At 39.1% G+C, this 15,618-nt stretch overlaps 1 protein-coding gene across 3 annotated transcripts in view; it reads left to right on the top strand.

Moving 5' to 3' along the window:
• Agbl1 (ATP/GTP binding protein-like 1) overlaps positions 1-15,618 on the top strand; it is an 800,368-nt gene that overhangs the window by 145,561 nt on the left and 639,189 nt on the right. For all 3 annotated transcript variants that reach the window (XM_005381585.2, XM_005381584.2, XM_013512654.1), the window contains exons 8-15: positions 2,762-2,927; positions 3,861-3,925; positions 6,776-6,892; positions 7,890-8,461; positions 9,919-10,002; positions 10,197-10,283; positions 12,473-12,621; positions 13,982-14,069. In XM_005381585.2, the coding sequence (XP_005381642.2) occupies positions 2,762-2,927; positions 3,861-3,925; positions 6,776-6,892; positions 7,890-8,461; positions 9,919-10,002; positions 10,197-10,283; positions 12,473-12,621; positions 13,982-14,069 (1,328 nt within the window). The remainder of the gene's footprint in view (positions 1-2,761; positions 2,928-3,860; positions 3,926-6,775; positions 6,893-7,889; positions 8,462-9,918; positions 10,003-10,196; positions 10,284-12,472; positions 12,622-13,981; positions 14,070-15,618) is intronic.

The raw sequence follows: 15,618 nt of genomic DNA, 5'->3' as shown, positions 1-15,618 counted from the left end.
ATCAACATGGTGGACTGGCTTGGTGGTAAAAAGATTCTGAATTCATGGCATCTGGGAAACAGAGAGCAGGGTAAGACACAGAAAGGAAGAAAGTAGAACCCAATATAGTCTCCACCATGCTGTCACGATCCACTTCTAATAGCTCATTCAGCCATGAACTCACCAGTGGGTTAATTCACTGATGAAGTTAGCACCCTCATAATTCCATGACCTTCACAGAGTCTCTTAATCTAATTAGACTGACCATCAAGAGTAACTGGCACACACTGTGTGTTATTCAGCTTTCTTTCCGTTGTTGTGATAGAATAACAGAAAATCACCTTAAAAGGAGAAAAGTTTCATATTGGCCAAGAGTTGTATTTTCGTTTCAGAGGTTTCCATCCATAGTCACTCGACCTGGCTGCTTTGGGGCCTGTGGGAAGGTACAGCACATGAGGGCAGCATACTGCAGAGGAGGCTGCTCACCTCATGACGGTTGAGAGGCAAAAAGGAGAGAAAGGAAGTAGCCAGGATGCCAGCATCCCATTCAAGGGCACTCCCCTGATAACCTAACTCTCTTTCGCTAGGACCCTCCTCCCAGCAGCGATAAATGAATCTTTAACACATGGCCTTTGGGGACATTTAAGATCCCAAATGTAACATCATGGATCATCATTAAATTCACAAGTTTTTCTCCTAGAGTGTAGCAGACACCAGTTACAGCACTATCCTTAGTGCCTTAATGCCTTCTACAGATTTTAATATGACTCCTACGCCCCAAATTCAGCTCATGGTGTGGCCCAGCCTTGATCCTTCCACTCATTTTTCATCTGGACCACCTGCAGAAGGTAAAAACAGGACCTTATTTATCATCACCGATGACAGTCACAGATGGGCCCTTGTTCCAAAATGTTGGCATTTTGCCCACGTTTCTTGGCTTGGCCCTGGAGTTTTTTCTCCCAAGATTGAAACTCACAACATTACTCTTATCGGCCATCTACTTCACGTTCTCTCTTCCTCTTCTACATTCTGGTTTCTCCTTCTCCAATATTAATAACTTTTTACTAAAGATTTGAGGCTATTTGACAAGGCTAAGGGAGGAAACAGCGTCAAATAATTCATTTTCTGCTGGGAGTGTGTCCTGCTGTGTGGTCTGAGATACCTGCTTGGTGCCACTGAGTATACTGAAGGGAAGATTGCATTTCTGGTTGTACTAATTCTGTTTTTTTTTTTTTTTTTTTTTTTTTTTTTTTTGAGTTTTTTATTTGAAGGAGAAAAAAACCCCAAAATAATAGTAACAAAGACAAAAACAAAACAATAAAAATGATACAGGATTTCAAAACAAGATGACAGGAATTAACAATGGTTGTTATATTACATATTGTTATCTTCAGTGAAGTTGTTCAGATTGCCACATGTAAGAATGCAAGATTGATAAAACAGTTAAAGAGAATAAACAGCAATAAAAAACATTAGAAATGATACAAAGCTTCACTAAACAAGATGGTAGGAATTCAACAATGGTAGTTACATTGCATATGGTTGTCTTCACAGTAGTTGTTCAGATTGCCAGATATAAGCATGCAAAATTGGTCAAGAAAAAAAATTCAGCATTAACTGTTTCTTTCAATAAACCAATAGACATCAGCAGTACAATGATCCAGCTAACCTTGTATATACATAAATGTATCTTTCTTTCTTTCTTTCTTTCTTTCTTTCTTTCTTTCTTTCTTTCTTTCTTTCTTTCTTCTTTCCTTCTTCTTTCTTTTTTATTCTGTTTTGAAAGTTGGCTTATGTATATTTTGGAGTCATTTATGGGGCTTGGATTCATGGTTAAATTTTAATTAGGTTTTTTCCTATGTTTATTCATGTGGAGCTGCATACAGCATGAGCCTGAAGGTACCGTAGTGTGGCAGCACCATAGTCATCCAGGTGCCTTGTGGTGGGTACCCAGCCTCTGCTGTATCTGCAGATATATTTATTTATTAACTCCTGAGCTTGCTGCACCCTTTAGCAGTATCAAACTGGAGGCTCACCCTAGTCAAACCTCTCTACCAACTCAGTGCATGAAACATTTACTAAGAAACTGAAGAAAATGGTAGTGTTTTTGCCAAAGAGATACTGAACTATCCTCAACTCTTTCTCTCAATTTAGTAAACTTGTTCTTACATTTTTCACAGTGTCTGAAAAGAAGGATCTTGTCATGTTCCATCAGTATCAAAATGTTACATGTGCAAACCCAATTTTTCTTTGCTTTGGGCAGATACCAAGCGGGATCAACACTGTGGGCTTTTGAGACAAGGTGTGCTGTTTAATTTCAGTGCATGGGATTCACTTAGTCTTTCCTTCTGATTTTGTGTTTTATCTTTTTCCTTTATATTTTTCTCTTCAAATACAACTGAAAGAGAAAAGCAAGACTTCTATGAATTCAGCTACTCATTCCCTAACTTAGGCAATAATTCACAATGACGTATGGATGAACACAGAAAGTTGTACCCCTTCCCTTTCTCCAGCTGTCCAGGATGACGTTTTTCCTTAGGTGCAGCAACTCTTGAAGTAATTTTAACTCTAATTTCAGAGTAAATTTTATTGCAATGCCATATGAGCAATGAAAGAGAAATAAAAATGCAAATTCTGCATTACACTATGTTCAAACTAGACATTCCACATTAATACTGTTTACTGTCCATTTAGGCTGTGCTCAATTCATTACCTGAAATAATTTACAGCCAGTGGTCTGTATACAGATGTAGGTGTCTGATAATATTTTCCCTTTGCTTAGAACTGCCTGGACAACGAAAGCATGGAGCCTGTCATCTCAGCCGTGTTTCAGATCCTGAGGCAGTGCTACCCGAAGAGTCCCCTTCCCTTGGTCACAGCCTGCAGTGCCTATGCCTTCCCAGTCCCTGGGAACATCCACTCTGTACCCCCCTGTGCTGCTACTGAAGGTAAAATAAGTAGATAGCCATGAGCTTTGAGTTTTGCATTTTAAAAATAGATCAGAGGAATGCACATAACAGTAGAATCAGTTGTTTTACAGGTCAACCACGATGATTTAATAAGCTAATTAGAGACATATATGAAAAAGCAATTTTTCATAAACAGGGTGAACAAACAACGAGATCGCTCATTTTGTCCTTAATTATTAACTGCTGCCATTTTGCCTGAGAGCTATGGAATGCCTGTACAGTCATCTGAGCCAATTAAAAAAAACCTATTCACAGCCCTATGAGCCAGCATCCCTACTGACTGGTGGTGGAGTTAATTTGCCCTAAAGATAAAGCTGAAATAAAAGTTTTGCTGTTTACAACCCCATGTTTCTCATATTGAAATATTTGAAACTATGACTGTTTAACTTCCAGGAAGATGCTACTGTCAAAGATCCCAAGGCTTGTCAGCCCCACTTTCCTACCATGGAACAGATTTTCCACAGGCATAATTTCCCACAGTGGCACTGGATGTTTTATAAAAACACTGGATGATGTTTGTTCCAAATACATTTCTTCATTTAAAAATCAGGAACTCAAACAAGGTGTTATCTAAGTTATAACAAATGTTGCACACATATGATTTCTAAACTTTGGCAGTATTAGTTGTATAAATACCTCTAAATTCTATGGGAGAAAAACCAGAGCTGCATGTGCATTCAATGTGGGACTCCATGAGATGAGACTTCACCGACTGCATGATACAGTGCTCTTAGCACCTGTGTGCACCTCATTTATGCATACGAGTTGGCACCAGAGTGTGTTTGTGTTGTGTTGCTGTGCATTTAAAGTGCCCCTTATTTGTGAGAAGAGATACTCACCCCTGTGAGATGAGAATCTAAGTCCCAGGAAAGGGGAACCTTCATGTATTTAATCTCTTTTCTTCCTGTCCAGAGGATTTTGAAGATGAAGGTGATGAGATGGATAAAGACTCAGATTTGGAAGATGCGAAAGAGCAAGTAGGTGCACTAGCTCTTGCTTGCAATGATCTCCATGTTCATACCATGCAAAGGAGAATAGTTCTTCCTGTGTTTTCTAAAGCCCAGGGTAAATTTTTAAGGATTTACTTTAACACCGTCAGTCTAGAAACGCGCAAGAAATGCAGCTACTGCCATTGATTTCCCAGCTGATGCTTTCATCTTGATAGATCTAGTACATTGTCTCTCTGTAAAGTCAGAGTTATCGATGATTAAGATGCTAATATTCCATCAGGATGAGCTTTACTTAGACATTTAGTGCTTAAGGTCGGTGTAGTTAGTGAATGCATTTGAGGCCATGGAAAGATTTTCTAGAGAAATTTCTACTAGAGCTCACTTATCTTCATAAATCACTCTTCTTACCTGCACATTCTACACAGGGGTGTGGCATCATCCTATCTCATTTACATCTGCATGAACTGTTCTCCTGAGTTGCAAAGTGCATAACATAGCTAATAAAGAAGGGATGCGCTTAGTCCCTATCCCATAATAGCCTGTGTTATAGAACAGAGGTCAGGAAGTTTTCTATAAAAAGTCAACTCATAATTATTATAGGTTTGGTATACCTTGTAGTCTTTGTCATGACTGTTCAAATTATTGTTGTAGTGTAAAAGTGGCCACTGACTGCATGACTGATTGGGTATGGCTGTGTCCCAGTGAAACAGGCAGTAGGACATAGTTTGCTCACTGCTTTTCAACAATGGGAGGGCTAAATCTTGGCACTATTGGCATTTTGACTGCATATTTATTGTTTTCTGGGGCTGTCTTATACATTGTAAGGTGTTCACCAGCACCCTTCACCTCTACCCACTAGATAATAGTAGCATCTGCCTGTTTGCCCTTAATTTGTGAGCTAAAACCTTTGCCAGGAATTACCAAGATCACCTCTAGTTGAGAACTACTGTCTCTGACTAATCATAATTTGCCTATGAGTTATAATTATATCTTCATTCTTGTTGGCATACCTGGATTTGGGCAAATGTCTTTATATTATAGTTCCCTGACTTTGTCTTCTGTTAGATAAAAGTAAAAAGTTAATCATACTTTACCACTTTGCAGGGGATAAAACTCACATTTAAAAACTATCTTTCCCTCCCTCCTGCCCTCCTTTCCTTCCCCTACTTTCATCCTTCCCTCCTTATAGAGAAAGAGACTTTTGAATTCTCTACTGTGGCAATCACTCACCTTGCAAGTGGTGGTGGCAGACATTTAAGGACTATCTCTTAGCCATATCTCTGGGTTTAGACTGCTATTGACAGTCTGGTACTCTCAGGGTTCTGTTGATAAATAGAATCATTTCTGAAGTCATCAGTAGCAAATTGGTTCTTTGCGGTGGCTGGGTGACACAGGCCTGTGGAGTACGTGTGGAATTATTTGAATAATACTGGGCTGCTGCAGCCATTTATCACTGCCACTTTCCCTCCCTCTTGCTTGCTCTTTGATAACTGAATGTCTGATGTAGTGTCAGTCGCCTCTTGTATCTGATGAGGAGGGACAAAGTGTACAGCAGTGCGTGACTTCACGCAGTGTGGGAGGGAAGGCTGTCTGATATACTTGTTGGTGCCCATTCTGCAGAGGATGGTGAGGTAGGGTGCAGTGTAACCTAAGCATATATACAAACCCAGCTGAGAAAGAACCACAAGACAGATTGGTAATGGGCTGGGAAAGATTCATCAAAAGCCCTCAAGCCAGGTGGAGGATGAGAAGTCAGTGTGAGCGCATGATTTGTAGAGAAGGTGAGGGAGCATCACAACCATAGACTGACTCTTGGGTTTGGCAAAAACAGGGGAATGGGTACTGCAGCATCCTGATTTTCCCTTGGGAAGCCTTAGAGCTTTTGATTCCAGGGATGTGGACCTTCTCATCATGCATATGTATTTTTTGTATTTATAGAACCAACATGTGCCATGTTCACTTGAAAATCTCAGCTAATAATTGGGAACAATCTCTTAGCAAGAATGATTAAAAGGAATTTTTATCTGTAAAAGAGTGTTGAGAATGGAATGTTGAATTCTGTGATTTGGTTGAAAACTGTCAAGATAAGAAAAGAAATTCACAACAAATAGACACAAAATGTTGGCTATAGTTTTTCTTCATGTATGCAAATAGTAGTAGATTTGGGTAATCTCAAGAAGGGTATACGCAGAGTGAATTCAAGCTCTCCTGCCTTTCCTTCCTTCCCTCCTTTCCTTCTTTTTACATTTATTCTTTCTGTCAGGAACTTTCTTGTTGTACAGTACTCTAAGTTCTTGGAGAATATGATGCAAAAACAAATGAGACATAGTTTTTATCCTCGAAGAGTTCACAGTCCAGTGAATCCAGGGACTGTCCCTACTGAGGTTCACATTAGCACCTTCAGATTTAATCTCAAGTCTGAGGTAGGCAAAAGACAATAACCAAAAGGTCCAACTAAGAAGCAAGGACCAGAAAGCATTATCTGGACTTGGGCAAGATCACTCTGAAAAGAGTGAAGGAGCTAAACAGCAAAGGTAGATAGGTGAACAGGGAATTACAACAAAATTAATGACAGCAGTGGATAAGAATTTCTTTTATCATGTTTCATTGTTAACATGGTTTATATAATTTTATATAAACTATTACTTATTTCTGATGAGAGCTGATAAATACTGACATAAATCGTGGATCTTCTTTCTTTGTATTTTAAAAACACAATCTAGTCTAATAAATTCTCCAGTGGCTAGGCTAGCATTATCATCTGAGGGCAAGGAAGCCATGTCCTGTAATTCTGAAGAAGCACATATGAGCAGTGTCTTGATGCCTTCCAGTGTGGATTTTGTTATTGTCACCTGTTCTTCGAATACTTTGCTGTAGGATGATGACTTGGAAACTGACATGGAAAAGCTGAGCTTCAAGCCTGGTCTTGACAGACCTGAAGAGGAACTGAAGCAATATGAGGCCATGTGTCTTGAGCTCTCTTATGGCTTTAAGGTAGGCTATGGGCTGTGGTTTGCTTCATGATAATGCATGGTGGGTTCTTTGCAGAACCTGGGAAGCCAAGCAGAGGTACCAAAGGGAAAACACTTCATCATTAGTAGCATGCTTCTGAGCTCCTTCTGAGGGAAGGGTAGAAAACCAAGCAAAAATGTGAGAAGAGTGGCCAATCTAGGGTGTATTCAAGGGTCCTACACTCTGACATGTAGGGTGGAATTAGAGGGCAGGTGCAGATATAGGCTGTTAGGCAAGGTGTTTTGGCTCAATGAGCTGAAAATCAAGTGAAAATTTTGATGGTTCAGTTATTCTGTTACCCAAGTAGGCAAATCACCACACATGAATTTCCAAAATTGGTCTTCCCCATTTTGGGCTTTCTTTATTAGTAGAAATAAACTGGGAACATTAGACCTGGTGAAGGTATTCCAATGCCTAGTTGCTGCTTGCTGCTGCTGCCAATAACAAGATTTTAGCCTTGCTTTTTGATCTCTATTATTTTCTTATGACTGTTAATAAGAAATGAGTTCAGTCACATCAAAGGGTAGCTATGCTTGATAAGAATAGTAAAAGTTACTGTAAAGGAAAATTTCAGTTCAGTACAAAGAAGACATTTTAGAAAACAATTAGAATTATCCTAAAGAACAGAACTATCTCAGGACACAGTGAAGGGTAGGAGTTTCATTGAGGGCCCAGTGAATGTAAATTGAAGCAAATTGTAACTTAGTTGAGCAGTGGGGGGGATTCAGAAAACGTTCATGCACTGTACAGAATTATACTAGACCCACCCAAACCTCCTTCCAAAAATGACTTTGTATGATTCTGCCATTAATTTGACTCTTGAATGTTAGTTAATCTTTTCTTGGCTGATCCTGCAAAAACCTGCCCTGTTCATAGGATTTATGCTGAGCTCTCTGTCTAGAGAGTGAAGACAGGGATCAAATTGTGTTCTCTGTCTGGAGGAAACACTGACATATCCTTTTCCACTTTAAACCCCAAGGAACTGGAGCCCAAACTTGGACATGATTTGAACTTTGAAGACATTCAGTCTGCCAATCGCGACCACATTCCAACTGCTGCCTCCCCAAAGCAGCACTGCATGCATAAGGACCAAATCTCCTGCGGAAAGGAAAGAGAAGACACAGTCCAGGCTTCTGTTCTGAGCGTGGTGAAGATGGGTAGATCTGCCGCACATCTGTCCTCCAAAACAAGGCTTGTCATGAACACATACCAAAATGCGCCCCCTAATGGTCTTGGGATAGATTCTCTTGGAAATGATATCTCTGATGTTCACCATTTTCTGGAAGAGGACCTAGAAGCCTTTTCTTGCCCAAGGTTGAATGCCTCCTTTTCCAATTCCACAAGGCCCAGAGACACTGTTGACGTAATTGATAAACTTCTGCACACACATGCCAAGAATATTCCTTTCCATGACCCCTATCTTTACATGGCCAAAGCCAGAAGAACCAAGTCTGTGGTGGATTTCAAGATGCTGGCATTTCCTGATCTCTGGGGACACTGTCCACCTCCCTTTTCCCAGTCCATGTTGGGCCGCAAATGTGGAGTTCAAAGGTGACAGTGCTACTGATTTCAGAGCTACCAAAACTACAAGCTTACCTCCTCCTGGGATATTTTAGAATCAGTTGTGGGGTGGTAGTAGGCATTTGTTTTCTGACAAAGAATTTCTTATATAAGCACTGCCTTGTATCCATTACAAACAATAACAGGGAAAGATCATGCAGCTTTTACAAATACCGGAATTTTTCCTCACAGGAAGATTTTTAGAAAAAGGAATCTCTTGTGTGTGGCCAATTTGTATCTGGGTTTTTGGTAACAGAGACCAGGTGGCGTAATTTAATTCTACAGTTCCAGTCTTATAGACCTTGGGTTTCTTTATGGAATGGTTTTGTTGTATCAATAAGAGGGGACTGAGAAAAATAAAATACATTCTCCAGGGCAGAAACACTGAATGATAGGTTAATTCCAGAATTCAGGAAGGAAAGAGCCTTGTCTTTGACTCAGCTTCGTGAGATTAAAATGAAAACTAATAAAGCCATAGAAAAAGGTTTCCCTGAAGGACAAAGTGGGAGTGCATACACTAAATCAATAGAACAAAGCATCCAGACCATAAAGTTTCTTTAACTTACTTCATATCATCGGCAAATTGTTCTCTCACTACCAGGTAAAAAGTCCCCAGGTCTGCTCCAACATGAGCACTTAGCTGACATCTCTTTCCTCATCCCCTGTACATTAGCTACCATGCTCAAATTCCTGAGAAACATACAGTATTTCCAGGACTGATCCTAACACAATTTTGTCCCTGCATAGAACATCTTTTCTCCATGTGCAGGCTTCATATCCATCCCACTGCCGTCATTCTTCCATCCTACCCTCATGAACTTGATTGGAAATGTAAGAATGGAATTGAAAGACCTCTTGAGCTCCCTCCTTCTCTCTTATTTAAATCTCTTACATATTGTTCCTCAGGCAGGAAGCTGACCTCTGTGTTCTGGAGCATGTACAGCCAAAGGAATATAAACAGCATAAGAGTAAAATGTCCTCTATATGCATACGAAGAGTAAAAAGAGTAAAAAAAAATATTAAAGTCTCCCTTGAAGATGCAAATAGTCAATAGTCTTAATGTCTCCCTCAAAACTGCCTCAATACAAAGAACTCTGATATTAATACAACTAGAAAAGTTATAGTACCCTAGCTCAAATGTTTTTTAAAAAACTTGTCCAAGCCCATAATCCTCTAACTAAAAATATAACATCTTTGATTTCTGCATTCCTACCACACAGTGCAGTTTTCTTTCTTAATCAAGAAGAGAAGGAAGAAGGACAGTGCTGTTCACATCCTCTGAGCCCAAGATTGGGACATTGTTAAGCTTCTGTCTCTTTTTTTGTATTTTGCTGATGACTTCCCAGCCCCTTTTTAGGACCCCATAGGATGAGTCTGAGGACAATACTTAAAAGTGTTTCATAGAGAGTGAGGGGGACACTTAAAACATTTCCAATTTTCTTTTTCAGGATCAAGATATCTGAGGATGTCCGGAGGCTCATCCAGCCCAGCGATGTTATAAACAGAGTCGTGTTTAGTTTAGACGAGCCTTGGTAGGTGGTGGCCATTCATGGAAGGAGAGGTGCAGAGGATTCTGTTAATGGTACAAGGATGGGAGTGTTGCATCTCAGTAACCCATTCCTAAAAACAGCATGGTGACTACTCAAGTTAAAGACTTTTAAGAAATGTTCAAGGGTGTGGAAGAATAGCAACAAGACATGTTCATGTGTTATCTATTTTATTATAGGCCTTTACCAGACAAGGCTTCCAATTGCCTAAGGTTCTTCTCTAAGTTCGAGTCAGGAAATCTTCGCAAAGCCATCCAAGTGCGTGAGTAAGTAAGGAGAGCCCTGTGGGTAGTCCAGGCAGACCCAGAAATCAGGTTGTGATAATCTTGTCCTCATATTCTTGTTCTGTGAGCTCACAGTAGTAGCTTGACATCGGCCATGAAGACAGTATACACATCATGAAAATGGCAAGTGGTATAATGAAGGCTTTTCCTCTGAAGATCGGTTGTTAAGCATTTGCTGTAGTACCATAGGGGATGCAGTGGCTGATGTCCCAGCAAGGTGAACTGTTCACTAGAAGTATAAATATTATATTCCTAATAATAGGTCCACATTTGGATGTGCGAGCACTTTGACCAGGATATATATACTTCCATTGATTCCAATGTTGGTTCTGTTGACAGAGTAGGGTACACAATGTTCCCTGTACTATCATCCCATGTCTGTTGATCCCTTAACTGTGTACCGAGGTGGAAATAATCTCAGGGCTTCTGAGATACCGAGGTGGAAATAATCTCAGGGCTTTCATTCCAGGGAATTCCCAGTGCCACGCCTTTCTGGAAAAACCTACTAATGAGTTCTTATTAATAAAAAATGATTTTGTAGGTAAGAAAGGACTAGTGACATACAGACTAAAGGGAAGGTAATAAATTTTTCCAGTGGCAGAAGTTCTCATGAAGTTATATATAATTTGTTTTCTTATATATAATTTGTTTTCTTATAGTGCTTTTCTTATAGCACTATATTTCTCATCTACCAAAAGGCAAGATATATAACCCATCTTCTATGGGTGAATCTCTGATAACCATGGCCAAGGACAGTTAATGGTATAGTGGCCACCTCTTTGCAACCCAAAGACTGAACAAGGTGCCCAGCTAACCCCATGCCCTTGTTTTCTCACTGTTAATATGAGGACAATCATAGCACCTACTTCATAGGTGTTTTATGAGAACTAAATACTACACAGAAAGCTCTTAGAGTAGTATCTGGCACATGGTAAGCACTCATTCAATCTGGACTGTTATTCAGCTCTACATATTTACCATGACTAGAGTTCACAACTTGGTATAATTCAGACTTGTTTTATCTCTATGTAAGGAGTTGTTTTTGTTTTCTTTTTTTCAAGGGAGGTGAAAGGTGATTTTTTTTTTTAACACATGAAACATTCCAAGGAAGCCAAGCATGTAAGATAGAGACAGATCGAACTTCTTGGGGTAGAGAAGGGAAAGGTAGTAATATCAAAATTTCTTTTCATTCACTTCTTTCTATTGTCATCTTCTACTTTCCTATAGCTACAGTGTGAAGGTGGGATTCCAGCAGTCAGCTCTATTCTGCTCTTATTAGCCTTATACCAACCCCTACCTTTCCATAATAAATTACTACACAGACTAAAAGAGGTCATTTATCAAAGCTCCTTAATGGAGAGTATAAATGGATTAGGGTGAAAACATTGCCTTTTTTAAGGAGAGGAATTCAAAGAGACTATCAAGAAGATGGGACAACAACATTTGAAAATGAGAGTTTCTGATAACTATATTTACATCAAAACTGCATTGAAAATTGTGTTGCTAGAGCTCAGAAAATTAACTACCTTTGGAAACACAGCAACTGAGAAGGGACAGGTGAGAGTCTCTTAGGGTGCTGGAACTGTCCTCTGCTGAAGAGTGTTCATACAGGTGCATCCAGGTGCAAATAAATTGAGTTATACATTTATGATTTGTGCACTGTGCTGCACGTAAGTTGTATCTCACTCAAAATCAAAGAAACCCACAATGATTCCATTGCTAGCTTAGTTCATGTTTGTCACTTTGTTGGGAGGGAATTATATCCCTTGTATTACTTAATTGTTACAAATGCAAGTTTAGACTTTCTTTCCTATTGACATATGAGGAAATTGAGGCTCAGAAGGAATGTTTAGAATCAGACAGTACTGGCATATTCAAACCAGATGTGATTGAACTTTCTTGGGATCTATCACACCTTCATTTTTCTAGCTGAAAGCTTGATGAAAAGATATCTTTTCATTGTGTCAGTGATTCTTCTAATACCAAGACCACTGTCTCTTCCCATATTTCCAGCTGGTTTCCAATACTGTGAGATGAGAACCATCACTGTACTTTGTCATCTACTGGGGAGCCTGCATTTTAGATGTATAATCCAGAATTTGAGGCCCATAGATTCTCATGTGCCCTAAAGACTTTCCAGATAATCCTCGTACTTGCTTCTGGCTTTGCAGGTTTGAGTACGACCTGCTGGTCAATGCCGATGTGAACAGTGCCCAGCACCAGCAGTGGTTCTACTTCAAGGTGAGCGGCATGAGGGCTGCCATCCCTTACCGCTTCAACATCATCAACTGTGAGAAGCCCAACAGTCAGTTCAATTATGGTATGAGCTCATGGGGATTAGGGGCTTTCTGAACAATGAGAAGGTGTTATCACTTTTGACTATCTTATTATAAGAATGCTTGCTTGGGTTCCTAGAAAGTTTGAAGTTAGACTGATACATCTTGATTCTACAGTGGCAAGAGAGTGGCCAACCCATATCATATTGCCACAGGGAGGGTGTGCTGGGGATCCTCACTCTACCATAGAATGTTAATAGCACACATAGTATCTCACTGTGTTCTCATTCCCTTGCTCCACTTCTAACTATTGTGGATGGTGATTGCTATCATTTTTTTTTTTTCTGTCTCCTAAATCCTACAGGAGCAAATGTATTCAACTATTTGTGATAATATAGGAGAATAGTACAATCCAATTGTACAACACTGTTTTATACCCTTGGAAAACTTGGGAAATTTTATTTATTTATTCATTATATTTTTTTATTTTAAAAATAATTTTAGAAAAAGAACAATAGCAAAATGCCAACAACATAGACAAAAACAAAACAAAACAAAAACAACAAAAATGATGCAGGGTTTCAGAACAAAATGATAGGGATTAATAGTGGTTGTTAGATTACATATTTTTATCTTCATCGAAGCTACCTGATCTGTGATCCCTTTTGAAGGGAACATATAAGAAATAAAGCCCAAGCAGCAGCCCATATTTACTTTGACTATTTCTGTTCCTGAGAAGTTCTTGTGTTATTGCTAACTCATATGTAATTTATTGGGTGGCTTTGAAAAAGGAATAAATATTCCCACATAAATAGGTCAGAGCATGAGATACTACCTCTATTTCATACTAAGTAAATGCTTGTTGCAGTGAGAAGAGAAAATGTGAACCTTGATTCTTGTATTCACTTTGCATGGCTTTGTTGGCAAAAACTTGGTGATTTAAAATAAGACAAATCTATTCTTTCACAGTGCTGAGGCATAGAGGTCTACATCAGTTTCACTGGGATAAAGTTAAGGTGTCAGTTCTGTTTCCTTGAGGTCCCAGGGGAAAATCCATTTGTTTTTCTTTTCCGGTTGCAAGAGTGACATTCTTTGACTCCTGGTTCCTTCTTCCATCCTTGAAGCCACTGCTTCAGCCACATGGCTTCTCCACAGTACTCAAGTCTCCCTTTGCCTCTAATTTTTATGATGTGATTGCACTTAAGGGCAACAGGATAATCTCCTCATCTCAAAATCCTAAGGTTAAGCACATCTGCAAAGTCTTTTTGGCCATATACAGTTAACCTTCACACTTGCCAAGGATTAGGGCTTGGATATCTTTGGGGACCATTATTTAGCCTATGACAACTCTCTTTCTGGTTTCTCTTTCCCTCATTGATTAAGTTCTGCTTTGATTTTATGTAGGGATGCAGCCGACCCTATATTCTGTGAGGGAGGCCCTTCTTGGCAGATCCTCCTGGATACGGACAGGACATGACATCTGTTATTACAAGTAAGCTAGAGTCTTCTTTGTTTCTTTTGCTCTGCCTTGTTCTTGCTACTCAATTTCTTGCTTTTCCATATTAAAAATCAACAATCTGCATTTGTCCACCATACTTGTCACTCCCAATGGCAAATATTTTCCATTCAGAAATATAAATGTTAAATGGAATTCACAGTAAACCCTAAGGAATTGCTTTAATTTGCTGGAAAATGGCTTCTCTTCATTTATGCATATTAAAACTGTTAGACCTTGTTAAGTATTAGAAGTTGTAGAGGCTCAATCTCTGATTTGTGCTTCATTTTAATTTTTTTTCCTGTTTCCATTGAGAACAATGAACGGAAGGTCTGACACCATCTGGCCTATTCATATGCACCTATGCTTCACTTTTCTAAAGTATGAGGGAGTGAATATGTGACAAATATACTTCAGGAACTTTAATTTTACAACAAGATAGCTTTATGGAAAAAACATAAAAAGGAAATGTTTCAGTATTCATCTTCAGTCTTTATTTGATCAGTGGCCAATTTCATCAACTTATCCTACAAATTTGTAATGAAATTTAAATTATCCATACTTTTTATGAAACAAGTGGATTTCAGAGCCATGAATTGCTTATGTGTGCATTTTGCCTAGGTGGAAAATATAACTGAAATACATAGGAAAAAAGATAGAAATTGTTAGGGCAGGTAGAATACATGTAATTCATTATTAGCTCATTGCTAGTTTCCTATAAAAACTGAAAGGCTAGTATTTATTTTCTTGGATAAAGTAATTTTTATTTCTTTGTAAGATTACAAAAGGCCCCTAAAATCTATTATCAGACATTCTAGAGTTTAGGCTTGTTATCAGTATCAAAAAGAAGGAGGGTATGTATACTTAATGCCTCTTGGCTTTGGAGACTGTGAAGATGGTATTGATAGATAGGGAAGGTCAGGGATCTTGTTACTCTGTTAGATAAAAGCAGAAATCACCATAGAGATAATGACAGCCCACAAAATGCGGAGCTGGACTGACTAAGAGTCTGTAATAAAAGAGTTGGCAGTCTTCAGTCTTTGATGCATTAAGATCTGAATTCAAATACTATTTTCACATATTCTTTAGTCCGAGCAAAATAGGACAATTTTGTGGGTTTCCCATTCACCTAAATGGCAATTACTCTCTGGCTGTCTTACCTCAAAAACTCTTAGGGCTCTTTTTATGGTCCAAAGAGATTTAGATCAAAAATCATCACAAGTTTGCAGAATTCACAATTCCAGGAAAAGAAAATATGAAACCCTAAACATGAACCTGGGTGAGTCAAGAATTTTAACTTTTTTTTGCCCTGAAAATAGTTACTGTTAATAAATGTGAAAGATCCAGGTTTAAATTCCACTGGGATCTGGAACTTAGTGAGAGATTGGACAAAGGTAATAGTCCACATCCTGTCCCAATAGGACAGCTTTCCTTGGAGGGCGTTCCTCTTGGAATTGAGCAGGAAGGAGCAATTTCAAGGGGACCAGGCATCTGGCAAGAGCAGCAGGAAGAAAGCACACATCCAAAAACACAGCCCAGGCCTAAG

The sequence above is a fragment of the Chinchilla lanigera genome, unplaced genomic scaffold (genome assembly GCF_000276665.1).
Source record: "Chinchilla lanigera isolate Chin_1 unplaced genomic scaffold, ChiLan1.0 scaffold00015, whole genome shotgun sequence".
In the NCBI taxonomy this organism is placed as follows: domain Eukaryota; kingdom Metazoa; phylum Chordata; class Mammalia; order Rodentia; family Chinchillidae; genus Chinchilla; species Chinchilla lanigera.
The sequence above is the reverse complement of the archived record's forward strand: the minus strand, read 5'-3'. Positions and strand labels throughout refer to the sequence as shown.